General features: G+C 37.2%; 1 protein-coding gene across 5 annotated transcripts in view; it reads left to right on the forward strand.

Moving 5' to 3' along the window:
* The window catches only part of cadm1a (cell adhesion molecule 1a), a 247,973-nt gene that overhangs the window by 171,690 nt on the left and 63,507 nt on the right, over nt 1–12,776 (forward strand). For 4 of the 5 annotated variants that reach the window (XM_056730894.1, XM_056730893.1, XM_056730897.1 and 1 more), the window contains one exon: nt 2,584–2,601. The exons of the other annotated variant lie outside the window; for it this stretch is intronic. In XM_056730894.1, coding sequence (XP_056586872.1) covers nt 2,584–2,601 — 18 coding nt within the window. The remainder of the gene's footprint in view (nt 1–2,583; nt 2,602–12,776) is intronic. 5 annotated transcript variants of the gene reach the window in all.

The following is a 12,776-nucleotide window of genomic DNA, read 5'->3' on the forward strand; positions in this document are numbered from 1 at the left end:
GGTTATTATTTGAAACTATAATATAATCTATTACTATTAAAAACTAAAGCTATTCAAAAAACACTATAGTTTTGTTTTTAATGTAGTTTTATTAATACTTAATTGGAATATTTTTATATTTGTAGTTTTCACGTTAATTCTAGTTTGATATTTATTCGTCCAGCAATTGCAATTGTTAGCCATACTATTTTGGTTGGGACAAGGTTATTTTATTTTATTAAAACTAAAACTGTTAAAAACGCTTCCTGGCTATTGAAATATCAGCCTGTTAATTGAAAGGTATATTTGAGGCAAGAAATAAAATTTCCCCATGTTTTAGTTACCCACAAGGACTGTCTGAATATGAGTTTCTTCTTGAAGAATAATGCAGTCGAAGTTAATATGCCACGTATCAGTTTACTTTCCAAGTGTTATAATTATTTAAAGCTCCAAAAAGGGCATCCATCGAGCTAAGAACTGCTCGACACACATCTCTGTATCCTTAACAAAGGTCTTCGGAAGCGAATCGATTCGTTTGTTTAAGAGAAAAATCCATATTGACAGTGCTATTAACTTGGATGCCCGTGAACCAGAGGCTTGTTTTTCCGGCAAATGACAGTTCTCACGCAGAGGAGATGGCTTCCTATTGGAGCAAAATAAAAAGTGATGTGTTACTCACTGGAACTTAGGGAAAGCCTGCGTCATTTGCCGGAAAAACAAGCCTCACATTCACGCGCATCCGAGGGATAACGGAAGCAAGACATCAACGTTAATAGCGCTGTCAATCGATTTCTTCAGAAGAGCGTTGTTAAGACCATGGAGCTGTGTCGAGCAGTTCTTTGAACAATGGATGCACTTTTAGTAGCTTAGCTTCAAAAGGTTGACGCCCATTCCCTACCATTCTACTGCTTGGAAGTAAAATGATACGTGGTATTATAACTTCGACTGCAATATTCTTCAAGAAGAAAGTCATATTGAGTTAGGATGCCTTGAGGATGGGTAAAACATAGGGAATTTGTTTTTGGCTGTGACATATCGGTTGAAGTATTATTAACTGAAAATAACGTAAACTAAAGCTGAAATAAAATAAATAAAACATATATAGCAATTTAAAGCAATAAATAAATCGAAAAAAAATAATAATAATAATAAATTAATAATCAAATAGATTAAAATAGAATAAATAAGTGAAAAAATAAATAAAATCTGAAAAGCTCACAACAAAATAGTAAAATTAATAAAAAATAAATAAATACAACAACTTAAATGAGCATGAACTTGAAAGCTAAAAATTTAAAAGATACCAATTCAAAGTTAGTAAAATTAGTAAAACTACAAAATAATGAAAGCCAAAACTATAACAACTCTGGTTGGGAAAAGGAGATTTCCAAAGCGACACACTTGCTGTGTAACATACATATTATGATCAAAGACATACAGTGATGAAACTGATATCTACAAGCCTGTGTGTGCCAAAGCTCTGTATTATTTCCTGTTGAGTTTCATGTCAAGGGTCTTATTGTAAAGTGTGGTTTCATTTGATAGGGAGAGATTAATGCCGTGGTCACCCATGGAAATAAGCGCTGTCCTCGTCCCTTTTCTAATACCGTTTAAATTCAATTGACAAGCGAACGCCCAAGGCAGAGCACAAATATCTGTTTTCAATGGCTTTGCGTGGAGTCCCAGAAGGGGAATGCCTATTAGCACATTAGCTAAGATGAAAATTCTGTGAAAATGCTAATAAGAAAATTGTTTTTCTAATCAGACTCTGACTCATTGCGCACTTTGGTACAGTCACATCGTCTCTAAGTGCTTTTTCAAACTGATCTGCGTGTACCAGAGACAGTGCATTAGCTAAACCTCTGATTCGAGGTCTAAGCCACAGATAGATGAGCTTAAAACCAGGTGCTGTTGACATGCTGTAATTAATGTAGTTTCACAGTGCGCCACTGTAAGAGAAAGCACTGAATGAGTTAAGATAATGTTTCGCTGGGGACCTGACATAAGACTGACGTGAGTTCTCTCTCTCTCTATTGTTTGTTATTGTCATATTCATGAGTTACTCGCTGTTTTAATGGTTGCTGAAGATACAGTTTGAAATGATTATTCTGTGAGATTCTGGCTGCTATCGGTGTTCAACCAAAGGTGTTTAAAAAGAACAATTATTCTCTTCATTTACATTGTTACGTTAAGAGTTAGTTCACCCCAAAATAAAAAAAATCCCTCTTTGTTTTTTTTCACCCTCATGATGTTCAAAAGCTGTTTCTCTTTTTCTGTGCAACACAGATATATTTTGAGAAATGAAAATAAAGGTGGGCACTATGCCATAGTTTGTTATAGCTTCTCACGGTCTTGCTCAGAAATGTTGACTATTTTTATTACTTCCCCAAAATGTTAAACTAAAAATGTTGTGATTTCTGTTGTGAAAATAACATTATCAGTGTTTAAATCATCAATTGTGTAGGTTGAAAATGACCTTTGTTGATTATTAATGAGTTTTAAAGTGTCTCTCGACTCTCTTCCGGCTGCATGTCGCTGTGAGGATGTTCTGCTTGTGAATTGCTTATCCTAATTGTTCTCTCCTTCTTTCCCGCTTTCTCACAGGAGCTGCTCAGTTTGCAGGTAATGTTACCTTTTTGTCTTTTGTGTTTGTTAGTGTTCCTCATCCCCATTTCTTAAAAAAACTTCTCCTTTACAGCTGGCAATGTTGGTCATATAACCAAAACTCTTGGCTTTCTTCAGCCTTTCATTAGCTCTTTCTCTTCTTTTTTAACCTCTACTGGTGCAGGTGCTCTCCAACACCTCTCTCTCTCCTAACATCATCTGTTTCTCCACTTTCAAGACAGAAATTCTACCTCATTCTGTCTGATGTGTCATCCAGTCGAATTTCTCCATTTTACACTGAGAACATTTACTCCTGATAGGCAATCATTTCCTCTTTCAAATGTGTGGAAAGTATTTTGGAAGCAGGGCGGTAAAATAAGTCATTTAGTAAACTGTAGTCAAACTTGCCATTCTATCAATGTCTTATCAGCGCCTGTGTGGTCTTCCTCATTTTCCTTTTTTCGCCATTTCGTTGGCAGGGCTCATCAAAGACGAGCGTGGGTTTGAGATTACAGAATGCTTTTTTATTTTATTTTGGTCCTCAAGAAATGATATTGCATGTGGTGTGTTCAGATCAGAGAGGTAGAAGAATAAAAGCGCTATTTGTGCTAAGTGATACAGAGGTATCATGGTTGTGAAGCCTATTTTATGCATTGGAGCCTGGTCGAAATATATATTTTGATGACTTGGCAGATTTGCATTTTCTATATTGAAGAAAGTATGAAATTGATATGACGCCTGATGTAAGGAATATGAATTTATTCAAGTGTCGTACAAGTGATGAGTTCTTGCTGTATGTTTGCCATGCTTTCTGCTCATGTTCACAAACAGTTAGTTTAGTTGTCTCTGGAGTAGGTTTTCATGGTATATCAGTATTAACACCATCAGACAATATTTTTACTTTTTATTAGTGTTGGTCTCATAGACCGAATGATGATTATAGCAATTTTCAGTTTTTTTAGATTCAAATAGCGTTTTTATGCTCCGTTTCAGTGTAAATCATAATATTTGCAGCTATACATTTTGCTGTAAAACTTCAGTATAAGGGGCAATTCTCACTATTAACTAGTTGTTATTAGCATGCATATTATTGACATATTGGCGGTTTATTAGTACATATAAAGCACATATTCTGCATGACCATACTCTACATCCTTAATCCTACTCAATACCTTAACCTAACAACTATCCTACTATTAATAAGCCACAAAGTACGAATTTATTGATGAAAAAGTCATAGTTAATGGTTGGTTAATAGCGAGAATTGCCCCCCTTACTGAAGTGTGACCCATTCTTGTGTTTTTTCCTGATATCAGTCACAAAATGAGGCTCATCAAAATCATACGATTTAAACAATTGTAAATTCAAAAAATCACTAGTAATAATCGCTCCCTGTTAATAGGTAAAATCTACGTATTAACTCCATTTTAATCATAAACATTTACTATTACTCAAAAGTCACTGCCTGCAGCTGTTATGTGTCAGAGGAGAACTGGCACTCCCGGCTGAGAATTGGTTCTCCTGCCTTTTTTTCAACCTTTTATTCATCATTGGAGTTTTGGTTCCATGCCACCATTGTCATGTTGGCTTGCTCACTGGGAGACTTCTGATATTTAATTTAAGATTAACTTCTGCAAATTCCATTAACATAGCATTTATTAGGATGTTCCTCTCTGTTAGAACTCTTTACACTTACTTTCCTATTCATGTAAAGCTGCTTTTATGCAATAGGCCAATGCAACATTGTAAAAGGCACTATATAAATAAGCCTGACTTGACTTTCTGTATAAGTGCTTTCCTAATCTAAAGCCAAAAAAACAAAAGATTCAGACACATAAGCCTAAATTTATTATTTTCTACCAAATCAACCACTTTCTAATGTTTCCTCATCAGCAAAAAGGGAATGAATGCTTCTTTTTGAGTGTCAGCCCACATTAGAACAGAAAACTAGACACCCGCCCTGGGCTGCACCTGAAGGGGGCGATGATTCAGACAGACAGTATTACGGCCAGCGACTTTAACCCACACTCCAGCAGCTCTCGACGATTAATGCTTTTCTCTTCACAGTCTATCAGCCCAAACATGCTGAGGCGCAAGAGAAATTCTCACGCACACAAATGCTCCGTGCTTGGCAGAGGCTGTGCATTTTTTTGCCTTGCGACTCCGTTATTAATCGCAGCCAAGTTATTTGTAAGGGTATAAATTAGAAGTGAGCTATAAAGAAGACGCTCCCAAGGGGTACTGGATGAATCCCAGTCCTTGTTAAGGACCCTAGTCCTTCATGGCCTTCTGCTTGGTTTATGCCGCATTTTTCTCTCTCGCTCTCTCTCGCCCTCTTTCTCCTCCAACTCTGCTTGTAAACAGAACACTCTCTTGCCAAAGACATACACTCACCATTAATGCTGAATAGAGGAGCGTGCTGATGGCGATGCTATTATTATGTTAGTTGGCTCCTGTGAAATTACAGTAATATGATCCAGAAGAACTGTGCTAGCTAAACACATTAGCGCAGGGCAACAGTGAAAGAACTTGCCCACAATGCATCAAAGATTTCTGTGCCTTCTCCTCTCCTCCTCAATGTGACAAACAGTGTTTTGGCTTTGATAGATCTGAGAGTTAAAAGTAGCTGATACATGTGCAAAGACACATTTATTTAATGTTTGATGATGAAGGATAGCACACCTCTTAGAGGGATACATAACTCAAAAGTGAAAATTCTGTCATTATTTTCCCACCCTCATATCACATGTGGTTATTCTGTGGAACGGTCAATAAAATGATCCCCGAAAAGGAAAATGATTTCATCATTTGCTCACTGACATGTCATTCATAATGTGTATGACTTCCTTTCTTCTGCAGAAAACAAAAGAAGATATTTTGAGAACATTGGTGAACAAACAACATTTGCTCCAGTAACGTCCAATGTATGGACACTAAACCACTGAGACAATTCTCAAATTTTTCCTTTTATGTGTTTGGCAGAAGAAAGAGTCATATACAGGTTTTGAATGACATGATGTTGAATAAATGATGACAGAAAAAGTCTGTCTTTTTTGTCATTTCAGAGCTTGACAGCCCCAGTCTTCATTAATTTTCAGTATAAAATAGACATATTCTTTAAAAAATGGTTCTTTGGTTTCATAGATGGAACTTGTACATGTTTTGAAGGAGCGAAGGGATAAAAATATAATTGAGGCGGAGTCAATTATGACAAAATTTTCATTTTTGGTTAAACTATCCCTTTAAACCATCTTCATCTCTCTCCCTGCCTCAGTTTTGTGTCTTTCTGTGAGAGGCTGTCTCTGTACCGCCTCTGTTCTGCTTCCCCTGACCTCAAGGACATGCCTCTGCCACAAGGACTCTGTGTTCTGCCTCTTTGCGTCTGATGTCATCTGAGTGAACAGGTGTGAGGTTTTTTTGCTTTTTAATCCGTGCCGATCGATAGAGGAAGATGTGAGAGGCTGAGGGTAGTTAATCTCCAGCCGCCTGCATGGGGATTCTTATCCTTGTGTGCACAGACGTTTCCGAGATCAGGACGCGAGCTTGGAGACAATGCAAAATACACACTGGACTACCCGCGCGGTCTCAGCTCGAGGATCTGGTGTTTAGATGGAGGCTGTGTGACTCCTGTACAGCTCACTGATTCCAGTGTGAGGGACAGGTGCTGGAGGTCCTCACAGTGCACCGTCATGCTGTGAAGAGGAATGCTGGAAAGGAAGAGGAGATGGAGAGGGCAGACCAGGTCTCTCTCTACTTTCTGCAGCATTTCTCTAACCTGGCACTTTCCCCAGATTGGATTTCAATAAGGGTTTTATGGCTCTAAAGCTTTAGTCTTGACAATTCATGTGGTTATTAATAATATTAGTATTATTATTTAACATAAACTTAACTTTGCATGGGAAATACTGTAACTCATTTTAATCACATAAAATGTTGAAATCTCCTACAAAGGTTGTAAAAATAGACATTTTTACCTGTCGCATATTCAACTTAGACCTTCTTGTTTATATCCAACAATTAAAATTATACAAATCAAATCTATTAAAAATCATATATTTCATATTGTCATATATATATATACACTATATATATTGTTAATATAATTTCATATAAAAGTATAAAAGATAAAAAAAGTTGAATTTGTATTTATACATTAAGACACAATTTGATAGGGTTACTGAAATATAGAATATAGTAATATTAAATATATTTATAAAAAAAAATGTATTTTGATACATGAATAATATACAATTATTTGTTAATTAATTATATAATATAGTATAATAACTCTGTCTGTGGGGTGTACTATCAATGTTTACTGCAATGTTGACATTGCATTATCAATATTTACACAAAAAAGCAAGTGTAAATTGTTTATTGATTTTTTTATTTATATTGATATAAATAAACTTTAGACATTTCTCTTCTATTAAAGTAAACATGTTTATTTTTTTACCCCAAACTTATAGCACATTTGATCGAATGGATGTACATTTCCTTATAGGGTTCAAGTGAACATTTGTAAAGTGTTTTTTTTATTGATTTTATGGCTGTTTATTTAAAAATGGAAAAATCATGTGAGTCCACTAGACCTACGAACACTGGCTGAGTAACAAAAACATGAACACGATACAATGGTTAAATAATAGAACATAAACAAGTCCTTTAATATTTAGTTAGACCTCCTGAGGTCTGTTTGTTAAAAACTACAAAATGATCACTTTTCAGGCCCTGTTTTCTAACCTTGTATCATTGAAAGTGCAACCTGCTTTTCTTCCTTATTCATTTTTCTTTTCGTCTTCTCTCTTTCTTTGTCTCTGGTCTTTTGTTTATCTGGTTCTCTTTGTTTATCCACTGCAGTAGAGACTCGGTCACAGAGGCAGAAGTCCTTTTCCTCTCTTCCTCTGCTGTGAGAGATTTCCAAATGAGCGAGCAGAGGTGGCAAGGCCTCTGGTGCTGCGCCCGGCCCCCGTCGGTTCTCTGACGCATTAATCACCAGGCTGCCATCCATCCCTTCCCACACGCCACATTCCACTGCTGCTTACATCCAGCCAGCTTTTTACCCTTCATTAGCGCTAGTATCACCACAATTTACTTAACCACGCGTTTGCGTGAACGACGTACACAGCTCATTTATAAGTACGTGGAGGGTGGGCCGAGAGGGTCTTTGTGTCTGAGGGGTCTTTAAGGATCCTCGCTCCAGTTTGGATGCTGTTTCATAGCCTGGATGAAAACATAACACTATTGTTACTAATTAAGCACAACAAAAGCTGCAAACCCTAAGGGGTCCAGCATTGAAACCTTACATTATAATATTTGCATTAAATGCATTCTTCCTGCTCTTTAGCCCGTCATTATTACCACCACATTGCCTTAAAAGTAGATTCAATGTAATAAAAATCATAATTAATATCCGTGAAGGCACTTTTAACAGTCTTTAGCTAGTTTGCAAGCACTCTGGGAATATGAATTTAATAAATATAAATTATTCATAATGTTGTTTCAGATATCGTATTAAAGTTCCATAATTAAATTGCTTCTGTAGCTAAGTTGCTTGGTGTAAGCATTGCCAAGGTCATGGGTTTGATTCCCAGGAAGCACAAATACTCATGAACCTTATACTTTGAAGTTGATTTTTTTATGAAACGTGCATAAATGTAAATTAAGTAAGCCAAGTGAACGAATTCAGCACAAAAATCACATCTGCAGACAGACTCTTAAAAGCTTAGTTCATTCCAGTTCAGCTTGATGTGTTCTCTTAAGAAGATTTGGTAAATTCATCCATGTTTCATTTGGCTTGACATTGAATTGAACTCTGCATGTTTGTCATTGCTGTTAAGCAGCTTTTTAACTTTATACTGAAGCTTTTGAAAATTTGGTTAAATACAATTGTCCTATAAATAAAGTATACTGGATTAAATAATTAAACTATTTATTACTCCAGACATTTCTTGAAATTGTATAAACAAGATGTCTAACAGGTTGAAACTTAAAAACATTTAAATAAGGAACTAAAGTTAACATTTGCTAAGTGAAGACTGACAGTAAGCATGTTGGTGTCATCCAAAAAGTTTTCTTTAACCATCTTTTTAACAAATCAATCATCATGACAGAGCATCACTGTCAACGTGTCACTTTCTGAAGGATCTGAATGATGACTTCATTAAGGGGCTATAAAAGAATTACCAATTAAAATGGTCCACTCTTAAAAATGTTTACTTTTTTCAGAATTTTAATTACAGAAAACACTTAAGAAACATGCAGAATATTTTGTTATAACTTGTCATGTGTACATCATACAGGGTCATGGTACACATACGTTTGATCAGACCATAGTTATTTTGACCTATTTTTTTAAATGTGCATTTATTGCATTAAAAAACTAACCTGATATAAGTTCAATATTTTATTATGGGAAAATTCAAATGTTTTGTGAAACATGAATGTTCGTTTTATTTTATACTCTCTGCTAAAACAACAGCGTAGATGATGTTCTCCTGCTAAATTGAGCTGATATTGCTGACAAACAGGATGGTTCCTATGGTTGTCCAATGTAGTCTTGTTGATAATGCATCTCTTGATGGGGACAACCATGCTAAACAACATACTGCTAACCAGCAATGCAAAAATCTGCTCTTTTTACAAGGATGTCTTGGTTGGAGAAGTCACGTTGGCATATGTTAGGAGCAGATGGAGGGACACAATGACATAATGACATTTATGCAAGTTCTAAACTCACCATGAGTCATTAAAACAACAGCGTGCATACAGGAATAGTTCATCCCAAAATCATTTACTCACCACAGTGGCATTCCAAAGCAACCATGACTTTGTTCTGTGGAGCACAAATGGTGATTTTTGTTTTCTTTACAATATTTAAGCCATTCCACATAAAAAATTTATATTATATTACGAACAGTTATGATAAAATTTCCAAATGTTAAAGTAAACGATGACAATGGCAACAAAGGAAACGACACACTTCTCCATTTGATCTTCATTCAGACTCGTTGCTGTCTACGAGTAAGAACTCTTAAAGATATTAAAGAGACATCCTTCAGGATTTGTCTTCCTTTCGGTGATCATTCAAAAGGAAGTTCACAAAAAGGAAAAACCTGCTCTGAAAGTTCAACCCCCCCGAACAACCGGGTACAATAGCCGCGTAGAATAGAGTTCTCCGCCATTACGCTGTAATATTCGAGCAGAAGCTGTGACCTTTACAGTTTGGAATAGTGATGCGTATCGTATCCCACTCACTGATTTCTGCTCACAGGTAGACCAGATCTCACTCTTTTACCATCACCTGCATTCAGATCTAATTCAAAGCCGTGCTTCTTGCACATGCTGCTTTAAACGTGCGGCAGGCAGGATGAGCTATTGAGGCGGACAGTGGAGTGCTTTGACCTTTACAGCACGGCAGTGTACTCCTGCATTAGCCCATTCTGTGTGTGTGTGTCTCTCTCACACACACATGTGCTCACTGGGTGTTCCTCTCATTTGATGTATGAGGGCCACTGGGATGGTGCTGGGGCTGTAGTAATATAAATGGCTTGTCTGCCTCACTGAGAGCAGAGTATCGTCCTCTGACAGCTTTAATCTAGACCAAAATGATCAATGTTCTGTGCTACTTATTTTGAATGTCTGTAATTAAATACAGAGATAATGTCACAGATCTGTTTGAACAAGTTATGCAAATGCACAGCAAACAAATTTCTTTGCCATTTCTGCAATGCCTTGTTTGTTGTCGATGCATGCACGGAAAGCTAATTTTTGCAGGGGGCCTATTTTGACGTTCTGTATCCTGAGCATTAGAGGTAATGAAAGCTTCATTTAAATAGAAATTCATCATCAGTTTAGTTGTTCCACCTCCGGTGACACAAACAATTATCTTAATTAAACCAGGCTGCTCCAATAATCAATAATAATTTAGAGTCTAAACAAGTTAAATCCCTCTATTAATACGATATGATCCGTGCACAATGTTTGCCTAACGTTTAATATGACTGGGGCAATTTTTCATACCGGTTACCCGAGATCAAGAACATATGATGTCATTTTCTGTTTGACAACATTTTTTGTACATTTTTGCTGAGACACCATAAGAAAAAACATACGGTTTATTTGTCAACTACTCATAATATGTCTCAAGTTAATTCATAAGTTTGTAAAACATACAAATTATTTATTTCTTTTGAAAAATTACTCAAGCTATGTTGACTTAATTCTCAAATACAGTTAAATATATTTTGTTAAGCATCAATATCAAGATGTTGTATAAAAATTGGTTTACTAAATCATTAAATGTTGCATGTTTTGGCATCAGCTACTGAAGTGTGGTCTGTGATGGTGTTGTGTGCATTGCTACACGCACAAACACGTGAGAGAACCAGAGAGCATGCCAGAATGTTATTAACATGTTTACTTTGTTTCCTTACTGAGTTTGACTCACTGGCGTACCCTGGTGGTTCATGTTTGTTTCTTCAGTATTTTTTTATCACCCGTGTTTGCCTGATGCTGATGTGTGTAAACATCTGATTTTCAGAGTCTAGAACACGAACAGTTAATTTGTTTCCAAAGATTTCACCGAACTTTCTGGAAGTAATAAAGATATGAGCAATGTCTCGAGAGGTCTTCTGGTGATTAGAATTAGCCCTTGCCTCCCACACGACACAACTGCACCCGGCTCATCACCCCAAGGCTGTTAAAAACAAGCTCAACTGCCTAATTACATGTACGTTTTGCTATCACTTGTCTTCATTTTAATGACTGTTTGAAAAACATTTGGTTCAAAAATATGTTTGTGCTCAGCAGGACCAGAATTGTGGGGTTTTTAAGAGGAGGTTGAGTGATGGCTTGGGTTCAAGCTTACAAAACGCAATGAAGGTTTACGTTGCACTTGTTGTTTTGATAAATCTGGGGTTATCAAGTGGATAAAAACAAGCGTGAATCAACCACATACTATATCGATATGGTTTTCCTTTCCTCACTTATTAGTCACGTTTCTTAGATTTGACATAGGTGTCATGCATTAGGGTATTAGCTTGCCAAACATGGCTGCTGTGTATGCGTGTTTACCCTTCCGATGCATCTTCTGATGTCACTTAGCATGATTACCACCCACCAGCTCAACCATCACAGAGTGGCCAGCATTTAACACGGTCTCCGTGACAACCACCGTCGCACACCACAGGCTTAACCTTCATCCATAACCCCATCTCCTAGATAAACAGGCTTTCTATTTGCATTTCCAATCCAGTCCTCTCAATCCACACCTCATCCCGTGTGACGAGTCTTAAGAAAGTCACACTCTCACGAGGTTCATTTGTTTCGCTGTGTTTTGACTTTGTGCTACTGGCAGGCTGATTGAATTCAGTTTTGTTAAACTGTCTTCCCTTATCTGTCACCATCGCGCAATCTGATTTCTTTCTTCCCTTCTGCTTTAAGTGACAGGGCTGTTTAGAGGTGCCAGACAACTGAGGCATGCAAATTAGCTTTCGGAAGTGCCTTAAAGTCACGTCACATTTATATATTTATTTACCTACAGACACGGCCCATTCATGCTTTCCTCTCAGCTCTGCGGGGCAGGCGGCCGCGGGGCTCTTTATTTTCGTTTTTATTCTGGTGGAAAAACGGTGAATTAGCTGGTTCTTATGTTCTTATCTAATGGTCTGTTCTCATTTATAGTGTAGCGGGCCTTTGGCTCGCAGAAAAACACAAATTTTGCAGAATACATTTTCGCTTCAGGTCAAGCAGTCAAGGTCTGCAGCTTCATTTCCCAGGCTGTGGCGGCTTTTATCACATGGTGATCTGATTCAGAGAGGGGATTTGGACCGAGCATGTGTAACATGAAAACAGGCAATCTCAAGCACACACTATGCGGGAAAGAGAGGGAAAAAAACACTTTCACACTCTGCTGGATATTCACACCCACTCTAGCTGTGTTTTGCCACCTGCTCTTCATTGTGCACTCATGTAAGTGTGAGATTGTGGGTTTAGCCGATGCAGGGAACATCTCGGCATTACGGAAATGGACAGTGGTACCATTTCGTCCAGTCTGACTTTGTCACTTTGGTCAGTACAGGTTGACCAACAATATGGGGTTTTCAATTACCAATTACGACAGACAGATCTATCATATCATTTATCCATCTATGTCTAAAGGATCAATTATATGTGTGAAACAGGAAGCGCTT

The sequence above is a fragment of the Triplophysa dalaica genome, chromosome 19, assembly GCF_015846415.1.
Source record: "Triplophysa dalaica isolate WHDGS20190420 chromosome 19, ASM1584641v1, whole genome shotgun sequence".
NCBI lineage: Eukaryota > Metazoa > Chordata > Actinopteri > Cypriniformes > Nemacheilidae > Triplophysa > Triplophysa dalaica.